The 18,307-nt window shown below is 38.7% G+C and overlaps 2 protein-coding genes across 2 annotated transcripts; both read right to left on the reverse strand.

Moving 5' to 3' along the window:
- Nucleotides 1-3,918: 3,918 nt before the first annotated feature.
- On the reverse strand, nt 3,919-7,016 carry LOC147762989 (neuronal pentraxin-2-like). The gene is made up of 3 exons (XM_087009709.1): nt 6,691-7,016; nt 4,888-5,277; nt 3,919-4,650 (listed from the first exon to the last, which is right to left on the reverse strand). Exons 2-3 carry the CDS (start codon nt 5,198-5,200, stop codon nt 4,415-4,417), a joined length of 549 nt encoding a protein of 182 aa, XP_086865835.1. The 5' UTR covers nt 5,201-5,277; nt 6,691-7,016; the 3' UTR covers nt 3,919-4,414.
- A 4,737-nt stretch (nt 7,017-11,753) lies between these two features.
- On the reverse strand, nt 11,754-12,639 carry LOC106180181 (neuronal pentraxin-1-like). Its single transcript, XM_013564095.2, has 2 exons — nt 12,579-12,639; nt 11,754-12,196 (listed from the first exon to the last, which is right to left on the reverse strand). Exons 1-2 carry the CDS (start codon nt 12,637-12,639, stop codon nt 11,754-11,756), a joined length of 504 nt encoding a protein of 167 aa, XP_013419549.2.
- Nucleotides 12,640-18,307: the final 5,668 nt, after the last annotated feature.

The raw sequence follows: 18,307 nt of genomic DNA on the forward strand, positions 1-18,307 counted from the left end.
CGCCGAGCACGACGGGGTCATCATTGGTGGCGTAGGTATCCAAGAGCAACAGAAGTCAACAGCGGGAAAAAGTGGAGAGCGGAGAACCACTGTGGCAGAGTTGAAAAGGATGGCCGTGGATCCGGAATATAGAAGAATGGTTGTAGCCAAAGCCCTGTTGGACACTGCCATCGAGTTTGCCAAGCAGCAAGGCTACGATGTGATTATATTGGACACATCTGAGATCCAGCGGGAAGCCATGCGCTTTTACTTGAAGTGTGGATTTGAGGAAATCGGTGTTACCCGGTGTGATACAGTGTTTCCCCTTTTCAGCTACAATTTACACAATTTCAGACTACGTCTTAACAAAAAGGCACAGGTACAAGTACAATTATTTTTGTCAACTGTTGAACGATGATCTTACATGAGATTATTGCTATATGCTGACAAACACCCTTAAGTTATATGCCTACCATAGGTTTGTATGGTCTGTTATTGATATTATTTTTGGGTAAAATTAAACAATGCCTTTTGGTAATTCTCTTAGTTACACTACTTGAAACTGTATGCTGGCATTTGGTTGACTTTTGAGGCTAAAGATTGACTTCAGATGCATGGAGTGATCGAATTAATAGAAGAAATTATATAAACCCGGTCCTGAATTCGATGGCCGCCCCTGGTACACTAAAGTAAAGAGTACATCCACAGGGGGACGGGGGCGATTGTTCTACCCCCTCCTCCAAACCAGAGGGCGCTGGGCACTTTGGGTGCAGATAATACCCTGACACCGAAAGTGACACCAAGATGGAGTTCACAATAAAGATTAAGAGCAGAGATAATGTTAAGAAATTGAGCCCACATTTAATTTTGATGATTTCAGACTTAGCAGCATGTTAAGGATTAAGCGCAGAGATAAATGTTAAATAACCAATATGTGGTGACTTCCTTCACTTCCCTCAGTGTAACAGCTGGCTCCGTCACAGCATTGGTTAGTGTATGCAGCGGTATCAGTATTTTATTGGAACAACCGCTATGTATACCGGTGTAACGAAACTGAGGGTCCGTGTAACAGAAAGCCCGCACTCCATATAGTTGTAATGGTTAGGGTTAGCCTGACCTAAATGGGTCGAAATATAGGGCAAGGCTTAATTACCTGTACAAATGATTCATGTTACACTGGTGACCAGTGGTGACAGCTGACCAGTGATGAAGAATCTGCATGCATGAATTTATTTGTAGCGGTCCTGTAAATGAATGTGCGAACAAAAATTTCTTCTGTAGTTCAGTTTATTCCATTTATTAAATTATACCAAGAAACAGGCATTAAATTCTGACATTATTTGTGATTTTTGTATGTTTTGTTTCATGTCATGAACAATTTGTACGAACGGGCTGCTTAAGTCATAATGGCTCCTTAAAAGTATATAGCCGCTCGGTGGAAATTCTCTCAAGAAACGATGCATCTTTAGACCTAAATAACTAGATGTTGTCTTTGGGTAGCCATCACATACCCTTGGGGTTCTTCATTCCTTCAAGATATGTGACCCCACTCCACGCCCCATGAATGTCTGTGCCAGTGTCTAGGTCTTGAGAATTGATAGAGAACATAATGAGAGCCTAAGAAATCTGCCTTTATCACGCACGACTGTTTAGAAGTACATATGAAATGAATCTTTGAGCCCGTTCCCATACCTAGGTCGGTCTAACAGTAGCATCCCTAAAGTCACCTCTTGCAAACGGAGTGAGATTTCTGTTGGGAATGTTACATTAAAATGCCCCTGTTACATTTTGTTCCAAAAGGAACAATGTACTAATACCATGGGCTTGGAATGCTCTCTAAATGCGGATTGATCTAACACCTCAGGCGATATTACCCTACACACACCCTTCCAAGAGGCATTTTTTAACATGTCCATGGACCCTCTTTGACCATCGATGGGATACAAGAAATAATTTGATTCTGCATCAAAATCGACTTCCTTCCAGTGATGGATGGCCAGGTTCAGGTGCCTGTGGGATCACTGAACGTAGCATTCTCAGCTGAAATCTCATTCCATCTTCAAGAACTGACTTTGGGGTTAACTCCAGGCTTTATCATGACTGCACACTTGCTCACACCTCTCGCCTGGCAAGTGTTTGTTGACGAAACACAATGGTCTAAGGATGGGACCACCATCTTTGAGCCCTGATATTAAACTTACTAATCAACAGTGACATGAACTGGAGTGTGCAATGCAAAGGAGAACCAACCCCATAAAAACGTGGACCAACTCCCCCAACTTGTTTAAGAAGAATGGGACAATATCCCACAAAACAGAATTGTAACCCGTGTTGAAGGCTTGACGCGCCGTCTACAGGAGATAATTGCAGTACGCGGTAGACGCACACGCTGTTAGGCACGTGATCTTTAACGAGCACACGCTAATGCTAATTGTGTGTGAATTTGGTGACATTTGATGGCGTCTTTTCAATTTTATAGACATTTCTTTACATCTGTAGAAGTCACAGTGAAACAGTCGATTTGAGGGGGTACCTCTTATAAAATTTACTAAATGGTATAAAATATGTATATTTTCACCACTATTTTGTATTTTTTAACCATTAATCATGTAAGACACGGTACCCGTAATAAAAAGCACTATTTCTAACAATTTACAGCTGTGAGGTGATCATTTGTAAAAAAAAGTACATGGAAATGAGGGTGGGACAACCTTTTTGACCAATGTTGTATATCTATACAGTGCATGTGTCTTAAATGCATTATTTAAAATACACATCATTATATGGAACATCGCATTTTGCCTTGATGCATGGTTATTTAAGAGCACCGGTGATAAGTCCTTTATGTGAAAAAGTGGAACACTGTCCCCCCTCCCCAGGGAAAGCACCATCCCCATGCAGTTAAAGTTAATTTCCGAAGGGCTCGCGATCATCTTCATTAATGTTGATGGAGTATCAGTAATTCTTACAGTCACGGAGAAGATAGTGGCGATAACAATGTGAAAAGTAGTGTAACCCGTCCGTTCCAAACTTTGTATTCCTAATTATCTTAAAACCTAATTCACTTGTGTTGTGTTTTGCAATACTTAACAACGGTTTTCAAATTAAAGTGATAGTGACTCGGCAAAAAAATGAATTTTCCTGTAGTAAACAACAATTTTTCCCATACTTACCATTGGTTAATGAATCCATTTATACATTCAAAGTTAGACCCTGTTTTTTTTTTCTAAAAAGTTTGTTTTTTTTTTTTTTTTTTTTTTTTTTTTGTTAAAAATTCTTGAGAGATTTTAACAGAGTATAGCCATCAATGGAGGTCACGTGGTCTAAAGACAAGCTCAGATATCAGGATAATAGCTATAACTGCCGTTTTTGTGGTAAAACAGAATATATTATATTTTCTATGAGTCATTCACAATGTTTTTATTGTGAAATATAGTTCTCATACGAAGAGTTATTTTCCCTTTAAGCCCTTTATTCTATGATAAATTCTCCAAATAACAAAATAGTATAAACCCAATAGTGTAATAATGAGCAGCGCAATACCAAATTATTGTAATGAGCACATCAAGTATCAGCAAGCAGTAAGAAGATAGCATGGCAAGATGATTTATGGCGACCCGATATGTCCGATATGTCCTGTATGTCATACGACCAGAGAAGGCCAGATATGTCCGACAAAAAAAGAGCCAGATGTGCCCGACAGGCCAGATTACATGTGTCTGATCCGTAACCGCATCATTGATACAAGGGTCAAGGTCGAGTGCGCTAGCAAGCAGCCAGTCCTGGGCTCTTAAATTTTAAGAATTTTCATGTTCTTTTACTGATAGTACAGCAGTAATTTTTACCAAGGATTTTTATGAATATTTCAAGACTCCACTGGACAGCAAAATTTGGATATCCAAAAAAGGACTTTGAAGAAAAACTCACGCACAAACGTAGACATTTGCTGTATCAGAGGTTTTATACAAAATTAAAAAATTGTGAAAAGTTAAGTCATTTATTGCCTGAAAGAAACACCCGCCCTTTACGAAACAACACCAAATTCTTACAACCAAAAGTGAAGACGGAACGTTTTAAAAATTCCTTTATTAATTATTGTCTTTTTAACTTGTAGTAATTATGGATGCCTTTTTAATTTGTAGTATTTTAAGAATAATTTATTGTTTTATAATCTAAAGTTTATTGTCAATTTTTCTTTTAAACATTCTTTGTACAACTTCAACCTTAGAGTTGCAATTTTATCTAATAAATTATTATTATTATACCTTTATCATTAAACCAACGAGTACAATATCTGTATTTTGTCATCCATGAGTAGATAACAGCCTAAAAACTTAAAGATAAAGGGAGAAATGTTCAGTATGGATTGGTAGAAACCGATGTCTGATTAAACTTTTGTCATAGAAATCTTGACGAATGATGTTTTCTTTCTATCTTATCTGTATCTGCAAAGAATTTCTCCATATGTAGACATTCCATGACTTTCTTTGGTAACGGTATCCCATGAGATGACGTTTCCTCTCAGATTTTCGTCACAATTTGCCATTGCTGTGACATTAACGTTGTCTGTGTTCCAGACATTGATGCTTGTGATGTCACCAACAAATGCTTGATTAACATCAAACCCGCCGCCTACATTGTCTTGATCTTGTCCAACAATCCATACTCCATCTTAAAATAAAATAAGCTTATTTAACCAAAGTTCATATCGTTTCACCTTACTTTATTCCATCGCTTAAATATTTGGGCATATAAATTATAAATGTGCATGGTGCTAGTTATTTGTATAATGCCATGATTCAAATTTGCATTAATCCACTATATAATGAAATTGATAGCTATCTGCAATTCATCTGCTAATAATATGCCATTGTTTTATGTGAGAAATGATGAGTAGTACTTGCTTACTTGGGGGTATGCTCACAGACGTCTGGAAACCAATGCCCACCGCTGCTGGCATGCCGTCTCTGAATGTTGCCCACCTTCCACCGGCATTGTTCCAAGCGATACACCAGTGGTGCCATGCTCCATCAAAGATTTCAGAACTTTGAATCGATATTGTGGTCGTGTGACCAGATATATAGAATACGATATATCCATTTCTAATGAACTCAATGAGGAAAGCGTTGTTGTAGCTATTCACGGCGTAAGACAGGAGATGTATATCCTCAGGTGCAGAAAAGGGGGTCTTGGCCCACAGACAGGCTGTAATGGCAGTCATCTCAGGTGTGCTGGTAATCAACTTCACGTATCGCTCTGTGGACTGTGGAGATGGCCAACGGAAGATCGTAGTTTTATCTGAAAGTAAGAGAGGTACGTGTGCCTTATACATTGTGGACCATAATATGTCTGGAGCAGTTTTCCAGAAAAGTCTTTTGTTTTGTTTTCTTGCTGGATTTTAGAGCAGCTTTACAAGCCGGTGTAACGAAATTTGACTGGTTTGCTTAAAAATACTGAAGGAGACCAAATTTCAGTATTTTCGGAGTAGAGTGAATAAAAAAGATCAAATTGAAGAAGAACATAATCGCTGCCAAAAACACATGAGAAGAGCACTGCCTTAACACACATTCACATTAAAAACACTTTATGCCAAGCATCAGTAAAATGTCTCATGTCAGCAAGAAACTGGATTCAAATTTCCCCTAGTAGTGTGTATGACTACCATTTTCATGAATCACCGCGACACACCTTCTGCGCATGCTCTGAAGATAGCGGGGTAACTGCTGTTGGGTGATCTGGTCCCACACTTCCACCAAAGCATCCCCCAGTTACCGAATCGTTATGCGAGCGTTCTGTCGAGCTCGAATGCGGTTCAGTGATCAATGGGATTGAGGTCTGGTGACCTTGCAGGTAAGTCCATACGAGTAATACCTTCCTGCTCCAAGTAAGCGTTCACAACATTGGCTCGATGGGGTAACATTATCGTTTATTAGGATGAAGGTGTCATCAACAGCGCATGCATAGGGACGGACTATAGGGAAAACGATCTCATTTCGATACCTGAAACCAGTGAGAGTCCCATTCCGGATCACGTGAAGGTCAATAAGCCCATGCACTGAGTTTTTACCCCATACCAGAACTGATGGTCCAACAAACTGATCATGCTCGGAGGTGTTTGGCCGACTGTTGTACTCCCCAGGTCGTCTTCACACCTCCTGCGTCGATCCAGAAAGTGTAAGCAAAACATGGACTCATGATGCCGACGTGCTTGGAGGGTCAAGTAGCAGTCTTGCTGAGGTGTTATCGGTCTCGGACGACCGCCAACAGGACGCCGGTTCACCTCCGGTACCTTGTCCAGGCTCTGGATATCACGCCTTAGTATGTGCCGAGGGGAGTGGGTACATGACACTGCGTATTGTTACCCTGGAGTAACCCGAAAGCCCGATTCAGTTTTGCTGGTGGTTAGTTATTTCTCTGTCTTCTTGGAGGCATTACAACATTGACAATCAAAAGCTCATCAGGAGAAAAAAAGCTCACCCTTATTTGAGCTGAGGAACCAGCTTGGGTGTTTTTGCTCGTGTGCATTCAACCAAAACAACAACAACAACATCAATGACTAATACATATGGTTGTGCAACTTTATGTCGAAGACCCATAAAATATACATAGGTAAAATAATCATTCCATAAGAATAAGATTTCTAGCAAATGTTGACTGGTGTAGTTACAGTTAGCCTGACCTCAGTGTGTCAAAATTTAGGGCGAGGCTTACCTGTAGAAAGAAAGTGGGGTCGGACTCTTTATCATGGGGGACTCTGTCACGGTCGGTGAGGCAGCGTAGAATCATCTTATGACTGTTTACTAAATGCTTTTTTATCTACAATGAAAATATCCTCTCACCATGCATGAGAGTAAAATAAATTCCAAAGAAAAACACACCGTGGCCCAGGTAATAGATTTATGATTATGCAGTGTTGAACAACTCAGGATTCATATCTCAGTAGCCTTTATTTCACATCATCATACATAAGACAAATGGTGAAACTAAAAAATAATGAAATAAATGCAAAGAATAAAAAAATAATAATACTAACATGATAATGGAGTACAATTAATGCTGAATATGAGCAAAGTAAACACATAATTTATGATACTATAATGAACAAATAAATAAATAATTAAATAACAATAATTTACTCATACGATGGGCTAGCTCCCATGCGTATCTGCTGCTAAATCACGAGTAGACTACACCCCAGTACGGTCTGCTCATTACTCTCAAAAATAATTGACCCGTAACATTGGGTCACTGGAATTAATCTCAAAACTTATACACTATACTGTTCTCTAAATGAAACAAACAATGATAAATACTGATAAATATCCTAATTACAACAACAAATAATAATAATAATAATAACAATTATTTAAATACACTTATTTTACTTTTCACCTTATTTTGCCGCATGGGTCGGCAACATGTATTCGTCTTTGGAAGTATTCACATCGAGAAGAACCGAGGTCTAGCAAGGCCGGGACCTAAATATGGTGAACCTACGCGAAAGGAAGACTGCGTCATCCTTTAATGGTCACTCAATGACAATGGTTTTGTTGTAGAAAAAATCAAAAATTATGTGTGTAAAAATTGTTTACTGACACCAAACTCGCGTCTCACAGCACGCATGTCATGTCTCTGTTATTTATCACGATATCTTAAAAATTCTGACGAACTAATCACACAAAAATACTGCAGAGGTAATAAGCTTGTTAGCCTATACAGTATGTTATCTTATTACCTGTATAATGTCTCAAGATGGCAACTTCATGCGTTATATATGGTCAGCTATTCTTTGATTGGCTATTGCTCATCTCTCTTAAATTGCATGGCTTTAACATATTTTTCTTGTATTATCAACTTCCTTTTAATAAGGACGAATGACCTTGCTGGAAATCGTCACGCCCCCACCCCTATTTAATCTATTTCAGTTATACTTCCAATACTTAATTCAATAAAGTATATATTTTGATATAAAAAACACAAAACCATCACTTTGTTTCTCAATAAAAAAACAAATGTGCATCTTGTTGTTTATCCGATTCAAAATATAAACGAATATTCTGACACTTTTTGTTAAGAGTGGCGATCTTGCTCTACTACTGCATTTCTTCTAAGGGTCTCTTAACTCAATGACACCTGCTGAAAAGCACAGCAATTTATCAGATGTGCAACTAATATCCACGGGGGAGTAATTATCAAAACCCAGTGGTTTTGAAATGCGGGCCTCTGGCTCAAACAGGCGTTGTCATAGTTACCAACCCTGTTTAGGTATACAATTGCGCAAAACGTGTATGGCAGATGCATGCAAAATAGCAATTTCTCATTTTTGAAAGCAAAGTTTTCCCAACACCCTATCAAATTATGTTCGCCTTCGTCGTGGGTGTTTGACACACACCCTTTCTCCATCTTAAATCCTGAGATCAGGGCTTTTTGCATTGCTGATAATTCGTGGCATCTACCTCATGGACTTCTATGCCATTCAATTTAATACCACATTAAAAAACAGTATAGAACTACATACCTGTTGGAGGAACGAGGAACTGACAGCCGGCGTCTGCCAGTACATCCGCCATGTCTTTATTTGCATTATTCGCAATTGCCTCGTATACAGAACAAGTTTGCGTCCCCATGCAAAACTGAGCGGCGTACCCACCCAGCGTCAGCATCCTTAACGAGCAGTCCTCGGCAGAGTTGGCCCTAAAGCTCCCTAAGCTGTTGACTCGGAGAGGTAAAGATTGTTCTGGTATTGGCAGATAGCCTTGGACGACGTACCTTCCTGTCCGTATGGTCTGACTGGTCGCAACTCCAATCAGAAATCCCCAAATGATAACTAAAATGCAAGACAATGTGTCCACTGTTGATTCTTTTCCATGCATTCTTGTATTCATTGCAATTGGATAATTTTTAACAAAATGCCCGGAGGCATCCATAACGCCAAATTGAACGCTTCTTAGATATGTCAATGCTATTGCAATATTTGGTTATAGTAACAAACTACCTGGAGCTTTTACTAATTTCGATTATCAGCTAAAACTTGATGTGGATGCCTCATTTTTGATACCAGAAATATCATCCCAAAAGCAAAGGTAACAAGCGGGTGTATTTTTAACAAGGAAGTGTTTTTAAATATGACATGCAGCTTAACTCTAAGTTTTTTATCAGTCATGATTGACGAATTTTACTGCCATTTTGGTTGATGGGTCGAGCTCTGAATAGAAAGTTCAAAGCGCCGCTTAAAACAAGACGATGTTATTTTTAATTCTAATAGACTGAATAATTTAACGTAATTTTGTCTACCTTTAAGCTAAGGTATTTTTAAAAGTCAATTATGTCCATTTCCATCTAGTAATAAAACAAACCTCTTACTGTGAGCAAACATCTTACCCCAAAACATAGTTGATCAAAGACCGCAAAATCCTCTTAGAGCTAGAACTTAAAACAGACTAAAAAGGGCTAACACATATAAACCTCTATTTGTCAACAGGTGGTGCTGTCGTTAATGTATTAATTAATCATGTCCCACTCTGAAATGTTTATTAGTTTACCATTACCAACGTATTGTCTGTTTTTTAGTAACACACCGGAATTTGCAATCTGGCCTCTCATTGCGTCGCTTGTAGACACCGGTAATTTGTCATCAGAGGAGAGGTTGACATATATTATATAATTTCCAGATATTTGTCCATAACTGTAATGATGTGAAATTTCATTAGCAAATTTAATTGTAACCGCTGTCTGAAATAAGCATTGCGTTTTTGCCACACGCAAAGGTTACCCCAAGGCCCCGTAACTGGAAAGCATCGCACATTGCGACCGAGCGCAATTAAGCGTCTCGATTTCATAACTCGCCCATACTCGCCCCATATAATAGCCTCGAAATTAAATGTGGTATCGCTATATTTGCAATTCACGATGCTGTTTAGTTACGGAGCCCTGGTTATTTTTGTGACACTTTGATTGTGCACTCAGGTTCTACAATGTCTCGCCTGTGTAGGCCGGGCATTTAAGCGGCTGGGCATATTTTGTCATCAGTGGCGATGGTAACATACCTCCAAATATTTGTCCATAACTGCAATAATGTGTCAATTCATCCGCAAATTCGATTGTTACAGCAATCTAAATAAGCATTTTTTTTTTTTTTTTTTTTTTTTTTTTTTTTTTTTTTTTGCACACGCAAAGGTAACTCCAGGCACAGACAGGCAGCATAACGGAGTTTTTTTCCTAAGCAATAAAAAATCTGTAGGATGAATGTAAACGTGGGTTCGATTATGTGGAAGACTTATAGCGAGGCGCACAGTATAGAAATGTGTCCAATAGATCACTTACATGGGTGGTAAATACTTTATGGACGTGAACCCATCGCTCGACAGTTGTACTCTATCAAATTATGCTATGCAACTAATTATGACAATGCATATCAGGAAACTGGCAAAACACTTTGTCAAATCTTGGTAAACATTAAAAAACTCCTTATTGTAACTCTGTAAGAATTTATCAAACACTTAGCGTTCCACTAAAACCCTTATTTTTAATTAGCTTTTTTAGTATTACTGTATCATTTTTCAACTCAATGTTCATGGAGACACCTAAAAGCTTTAACTTAATGAAATTTGGTGACATGATTTTTTTCTAAAGTCTGCTAGTAACTGCTTCTGTTTTACATGTAGCATTCTGCCCGACTGAAAAACAACCATGTTCTAGGTATTTGAGTTTATTTGTCTCATATCATGTCAGCAGTCTTGCGCTATCAGACAGTCTTAGACCCGTTGCTGCTGCACATGCGTGGACGTGTAGTCCGTCGCCTGTGATATACGTACATTTGTTACCTATTGCTTGCACATAACATGACAGTGAATTAAACTGCGTGGTCCAAATTATATTTTTCATTCATTGCTGTTGTGCTGCACTGTGATAAAGGTAGTGCAACTTCCAGTTGTTAAAGCCAGTGCCGAGTGCCTTTAATGATCGAAACTTCTTTGTTAGACAAACGAGCACAATGTCTGTAATATTATGTCATTATTGAGTAGAAAACAGCTTTAAAACAAAAACGAAAAGACAAATGCTCCGTATTGATTAAGAAAAATGCTTGTTACTTGTTGTGCTGCAGTGTAAAAGTAGGTAAACCATGTAAATGTACAATCCCCATAAAAAAATTCAGTTACCTTCAATGTGACTTTCTGATAAACAAAGGAGCAGAATGTCTGTATTATATCATTCTTGAGTAGATAACAGCCTTTAAACATAAAAGAAAAGGAGAAATGCTTCGTGTGGATTAAGAAAAAAAAAAGATGCTTTGTTATATTTCTGTCAAACAAATCTTGACGAATGGTGTTTTCTTTCTTATCTGTATCTGCAAAGAACCTCTCCATACGTAGTCGTTTCGTAACTTTCTTTGGTAACGGTATCCCATGAGATGACGTTTCCTCCAAGATTTTCGCCACAATTTGCCATTGCTGTGACGTTAACATTGTAAGTGTTCCAGACATTGACGCTTGTGACGTCACCAACATATGCTTGATTAACATCAAATTCGCCGCCTACACTGTCTTGGTCCTGCCCAACAATCCATACTCCATCTTAAAATAAAATTAGTTTTTTCAACCTACCTTTACTTATTCGTGTATAAAGCTTATAAATAAACATGATGCTTGTGCACAATGTATGTCACAACAAATTTGGAAACGATCCAAATTTCCATTAAATGTACTACTAATTCATCATAGTGTCAAATCTACCAACGTTACCTCCGAAACTATAATGAAAGAAGTATCCTTCTGCTAGTTGTCAAGATTGATATTGACTTTGTGAGAAATGATTGGTAATTTCTTACTTGGTGGTATGCTCCTAGACGTCTGGAAACCAGTGCCCCCCGCTGCTGGCATGCCATCTCTGAATACTGTCCACGCTCCAACGCCATTGTTCCAAGCGAAACACCAATGGTGCCAGGCTCCATCATTAATTTCAGAACTCGGGATTGATGTTGTGATTCGCTGACTAGATATATAGAAAAAGATGTTTCCATTCCCGTCGAACCCAGTGAGGAAAGCATTGGTGTTGCCACTCACGGCGTAAGACAGGAGATGTATAAGGTTCGATGCAGCAAAGGTTGTCCTGGCCCACAGACAGGCTGTAATGGCAGTCATCTCAGGTGTGGTTGTAATCAACTTCACGTATCTCTCGGTGGACTGCGGAGATGGCCAACGGAAGATCGTGTTTTTTTCTGAAAGTAATCACGGTAGGATTCAATTTTCAATTGAAATTGAATTGGTAGGTTTGCCTTTCACACCATTAGACACTTACCTTTTGGACCCGTTTCATAGAAAAGAGTAGCTTTGTGTTTTAACTTTGTGCGTTTTCTTTAATTGGTCACTATACTCTGCTTGCTACCTTTAAGTAATTGACAATTGTCATAATTGACATATTAAACCATTATTTTGAGGTATGAAATTCATTTTAAAGACAATCACAATGTAATCCCGTAGCGCACTAAAAGACCGACGAAAAGTGAAATTCTGTATTCTTTGCGAAACGCAAGAAACCAAGAGTAGGATATCATGATATTTTCTATTTTGTCACACAAATATTGTTTCTACAATACATACTTGTTAGAGCGTCTTGAATGACAAGAAACTTGCAGCCTGCATCCGCCACTACATCCGTCATGACTTCGTAAATGTTACTCGTTCCGTATATGGAACAAATTTGCCCACTCTTACAATATTGGGCGACGTACCCACCCAACCTTCTTATTCTTAACGCGCATTCCACGGCAGAGTTCGACCTTTTGACGCCGAAAAGTGAACGGTTCTCTGGCATTTGTAGATGTTCATGAGCAACCAATTTTGCTGTCTGTACGGTTTGACCAGCTGACACCCCAAGCATAAAGCTCAAAATGATACCTAAAAACAAGATGATCAGTGTATATATTCGATTTTTTTTCATGCAATTTTGGATTATGGTTGCTTCAACAAACCGTCCGGTTTTTTTCCCCTTATTTTTTCTTTTGAAACAAAAGCTTCATTTGGATCTTTATCTTTTAACACCAGAAATATCATCGTCTTAGCGAAGCTAACATGCAGATTAATTTCATTTTTTCGGTTATCAATCCTTCAATTTCGATACAAATTGAACCTTGGATTTGTGATGCCAAACGTTATAAATCTAGTTATAAATCTGTACCATGAGAAAACATCTTACCAAAAAACATAGTTGGTCCAAAACAGCTCTTACTGCCCAAGATAAGAGAAAATTCTGGATGAAAAATATAGTTTACTTACATATGTTAACAGCTGGTGCAATTGTTAATATGACAATTGATTATGTCTCACTCTGCAAAATTTTTCATCACTATTACCAACGTATTGATTTCTAACGCGATAACACCGGAAGTAGCGATAATGGTTTCTTTTTTATCTGTCTGTGTTACTGTATAATACCGGCGCTTCAAGCAAAAGAATAAATGCACTTGTATTTTGCATTTAGGCTTGCCTGTATTTTCATATGCTGTATTTCCATGTGCTGCGTTTCATACAACCATTGATAGAAATTGTTTCGTGTTTAATCAATCACGTTGAACGATATTCAATCGTACTGGTACCCCAAATATAAATGAATAATTAAAAAAAACAAAGAAAATAATATTTTGAATATATTTTTTCACATAAAGTGTTACAGAAATTTGATATATAGTTAATCCGTGTCATATGAAAACGCTCTCATTATATGTTTTATTTCTGCGAATCGCAAAATACAACTAACACATTTTAATAACATAGAAGTATTATTTATTTATTTAACACAGCTTCAGTCTACATTAAAGTAAATTTAAAATTATTACACTGCAAGCGAAAATACGAATTATTACACTTCAAGCCAAAATACACTTCAAGCGAAAATGACTACTTTTTTAACTGGTGACGGCAAGGAAATGGCCAAAAGTGCGTCATTCCGCTGTCCTGGGCCCTGTAACTCGAAAGCACCGCGCATTGCGACAGAGCGCAAGCGTCTCGATTCCTTAACTCGCCCATACCTGCCCCATATAATACATTGTAGCCTCTATGTGATATCGCTATTCGCAATACGCGATGCTTTCGGGCTGTTTTGGGGTTTACTGGTACTGGGCCAGAGGAGGAAAAGAAGTCATCCAAGAAAAATCGTGATGTCACAATAGTTGCCGGTGACTAATTATCTTACTGCACGTACATGTACCTTGTAGTAACACTATTGTTTCCTCCGTTGCACCACGAAACCATATACAGGTACTACAGTACGGTGTAACGTGACAGAGAGTCACCCATGCTAGAGAGTCCGCTTCCCATTCATTTGTACAGCTAAGCCTCGCCTTAGATTTTGACCCACCTAGGTCAGGCTAACCCTAACCATTATAACTATATGGAGGGCGGACATTCTGTTACACAGACCCTCAGTTTCGATACACAGGGATGTCACAATAGCTGACAGTGCTGATTAAGGACGGGGTGGCTAAAGCACATCGCTGACTCGTTTTTCCAGGTCCATTAATGGTCGCGTGTAAAGGCGAATGGCATCCGATAGATGTTCACCAGACCCTGTATGATAAAGCTGCGCACAACATACCTGTAGCACTTTACCACTATGACCGGTTATTTTCCTGGCCTTTGAGTTCGGGAGGGTCGAATAAAACTCACTTTTTGCTGGGAAAAGTCTGATCTGGCTAAAAATGTGATCTACATACACGGTACAGGTACAGGTTCCATGGTTAAAAGTTCCTTTTTTCAGAAAAATACTCCCGTTTAAATTGCTTGCAACTGGCTATAAAACTGAAGGAATAAATGATAAATGCTTTGCAAATATTTGACCACACACATTTCATTATTGGGATTTATTTATTTATTAATAAGTGGTGGCCATCCGCGATATAAGTCAGTTACAACTACTTGTCTACTGTGTGAGACGTTATCTCGGATGTCAGTCAGTGACGACCAGTGTTGTAATTATTAAATAGAAAAGCACTTGTTGACATTGTTAGCTTAACTTGTTTGACTTGCCCAAACCAATGTATTACAAAATATACACCTTAATGATTACTCTGTTGAGAAATGTTGGTATTTTAGACGGCGAACGGTGCCATTTGGTATAGTTTAGAACTATGACTTAGCTAGTCAAAATTCTGATTTCAAGAGGGGACCAGAAATCGACCCCCCCCCTAAATCCGCCACTGTACCTTCTTCGTTTTGAGCAAAATACAAAATCAAATAGGACATTAAACCTCGCGCGAGAATATGCCGTTGAGAACAGCTCTTCAGTAACAGTTCCTCAATTCCTATTAAACTTATATGTACCGTACGTGTCCGGGTTGCCATGCTCGATAAGATTGTGATAGGGCGACTCAGCAGTGCGACAGTGCCATTGCGTCTCTCTGGGCTGAGTGATTGTACAAGAAGGAGCGGGTCAGCTCTACAGCAATGCGTCAGTATAGTCAATCACCAGTAGAGATCTTACTGAAAACCCCCTTTACACTGGACGGCGTACTTTCTGCGTCCTGTGTGCGACCATGAAACTGCCATGGCTGTGGTCGTAGAAAGGAGACATAAGCATCGCTTTCTGGTTGCAGAATGAATTCTCAATGATCGGCCAGTTGTCGGCACGTAAAATATTTACTTTTTACTCTCAAACGGAGTCGTTCTGCGGGAAGAAAGTCCACTGTAAAGGGGGCTTATATTAACGGAGAAGGAGTACACGTATACATGCCCTGACAAGCTGTTACAAGCCATTGTAATAATGTATATATGATTTATAAAGTGTTTTTTTTTTTCATATCACAGCATTTCAATTAAAATTAGGGTGGCCAGTAGACCAGATAGAGCAGCGGCGAGCGCTTATGTCCCTTAAGCCTCGGACACGACCGGTCGTGCGGGCTATTACGGGCTGTTTGCGTCCGCATTTTGCACAGAATCTCACGTCACACGCAATTTCGAGTTCGCAAACAGCCCATAAGCACGTACGGAGGATGTTGGACTTGTCCAAAAGATTCTACGAATAGCCTGAGAACAGCGAGGCTGCAAGCGTAACTTGCTCTCCTCGAACGGAGTTAGCAAGAGAACGCCCATTGTGCAAAACGCTCGTGTATTTACAATGAACGCCGACTGTGTAACGTGTACAACAATTTGCTCCTTCATACAAGACGCACATGAAGGGGCAAGTGCCCTTTGCGTGTTGAGTAAGGCGCACGCCATCACAACTAACGAACAAAGTCGAGAGCACACCGGGAATGCGCCGCACGTGCGCCCCACGCCTGGTGTATAAAGGTCATGTCTTTATAATGAACGTCGACTGTGTAACGTGTACAACAATTTTCAATTTTTTTCAAATTTCTGCTCAATTTAGATCCTAATATGCCTCCGAAAGGCAAGAGAAAGAAGCTTACATAGTAGAAAAAAGGAGGAAGAAGAAGAAAGAAGAGGGGAACAGGAAGCAAAACTGACACACCACAAACGTGTGAGGCAAGTGTGAAGCAAAACTGACGCAAAAAGGCACTACTTTCGCCGTGCGTTGCATTCCCTTCGTAAGTGGCGAGTGTGTGCCACGTACACAGGAAGCAAGAAAAACTCAAGAAATGAGAACAATTACAACCATCCATCCTCCATCTTAAAATAAACTTAGCTTATTTAACTAATGTTCATAGCGTTCGCTTAAAGGACAATGTTCATGTAAAAATCTATTTCTCGAATTTTGAAGATACAGCACTCAATCTATACACTAGAGGTATGTTTTAATCGATCCCCGCCATTTAAAAATTATAAAAACAATCTGTTAGTAGAAAAAAAAGCGTTTTAGTAAACCTCACCTCAATATGCAAAAATGAAGCAACAGATCTGGGTCACGTGGTACTGTGACGACAATCACGATAAAGGTCTATGAGACTCAACTGAGCTGCATGGTGCATAAAGACGGAGAAGTTAAGGAAAGTTGTGTTGAACGGAGTTGAGGAATTTTCGTTATGCCTCGGTGTGTTGCCGTGGGATTCACCAAAATTGCAGCTCTCGTTGACAATCTTTCTTTGTCTGTGACGGTCTTCCGTGACTTACTTACTAACTTCGGTGACAATAGTTGCGATGCTCTAGATCATGGTCACCTCAGGTGGTTTAGATCATATCAAGAGCTGGTAGTCTTTCAGATTATCTGTCATCAGTTGGCAAACTTACTGATTGCTGATGCATTTTAAATGCATTGTAGTTGACCAAAAGCTCGTTTACAACAGACCTGTTAATTATGCACCGCTGCAATTCCCAAGCCAGGTAAAAACAGGCATGAAACTCGTCTTGGTGGGCTTTCATATTTTTCAATATATCTCATTTATTTCATGGGGTTATTTTATTGGTATTTGTAAATGACGTTAAATATCAATACTTAAACAATTAAGTTCAAACACGATCGCGAACATTAATAAAAGAAATTGCTCTCAGGGTATCTTGAAGCTTCCGTGGAAGAAAACGTGTTGAGGAAAAACAGGAAAAAGAGCGTTATATTAAAGAAAAAATGGGAACTGCTATAATAAAATGGTTCGTTATCCTAATTCGTTTATGCTTTGAGGATTTGTTTCTGAAGATAAATTCATCTGAAATATTAAATAATTTAAAAGATTGATTATTTTATAACTTGAAACGCAAATTCTGCGTCAGTACGCAATTTTTTTTGCAAATTTGTAAGCTTATAACACCGTGCTATAAAGATCTACTCAAGAAAAAAATTTGCTTGGGTAAAATTGAGTACGGAATGAACTGGAGACACTTGGCTTGTCATTAAGTTTACACGAAAATATGTCAGGTAACTTTATACTGTCTTTGAAAGAGTAAAGATTGAAAGATAATTTTAGACAAACTTTGACGGGGGAAATACCTACAAAGAGTAATGGGCTATTTCGCCAACATCTTGTTGAAAATTTTACACTGCAATTCTATTCAAATAAGCTAAGGAACTAATTGCCAAATTAATACTCTCATCACATAACAGGGGGGTAACCAGACCTGCAAAAATTGTACGCACATATTTAAAAAGATTACAAGCACATACAGCAAAATGTAGACTTACGCAAAACATGAAGGACAGCGTAATCACAGCAAATGTACCTCATATAGTAGCTTAATTTCCATTAATAATAAAATCATCATTTAAGTCAAAAATATTCTTGCGATTTAATAACTATTTTAATTTACCCAGAACGGTATATTTATTTTAAAGGCGGTTAACTGAAATATAGTTTTATGATTTGTTTGTGAAAATTGCCCATGTCACCCTGTTAGTTTGGAGGTCTAAGCTGGATCAAGTCCGTGTTAAAATTCCTATGAAGTTG

This window comes from Lingula anatina, chromosome 3 (assembly GCF_051362555.1).
Source record: "Lingula anatina isolate TDL-2025a chromosome 3, LinAna3.0, whole genome shotgun sequence".
In the NCBI taxonomy this organism is placed as follows: Eukaryota; Metazoa; Brachiopoda; class Lingulata; order Lingulida; family Lingulidae; genus Lingula; species Lingula anatina.

Bases quoted from the DNA above. Each gene is read 5' to 3' on its own strand.
- LOC147762989 (XM_087009709.1), bottom strand. From the start codon at position 5,200: ATGACTGCCATTACAGCCTGTCTGTGGGCCAAGACCCCCTTTTCTGCA. The intron at 4,651-4,887 runs GTAAGCAAGTAC...TTTTATTTTAAG, and splicing joins GTCTGTGAGCATACCCCCAA to ATGGAGTATGGATTGTTGGA.
- LOC106180181 (XM_013564095.2), bottom strand. From the start codon at position 12,639: ATGACGGATGTAGTGGCGGATGCAGGCTGCAAGTTTCTTGTCATTCAA. The intron at 12,197-12,578 runs GTATGTATTGTA...GATTACTTTCAG, and splicing joins CATTCAAGACGCTCTAACAA to AAAAAAACACGATCTTCCGT.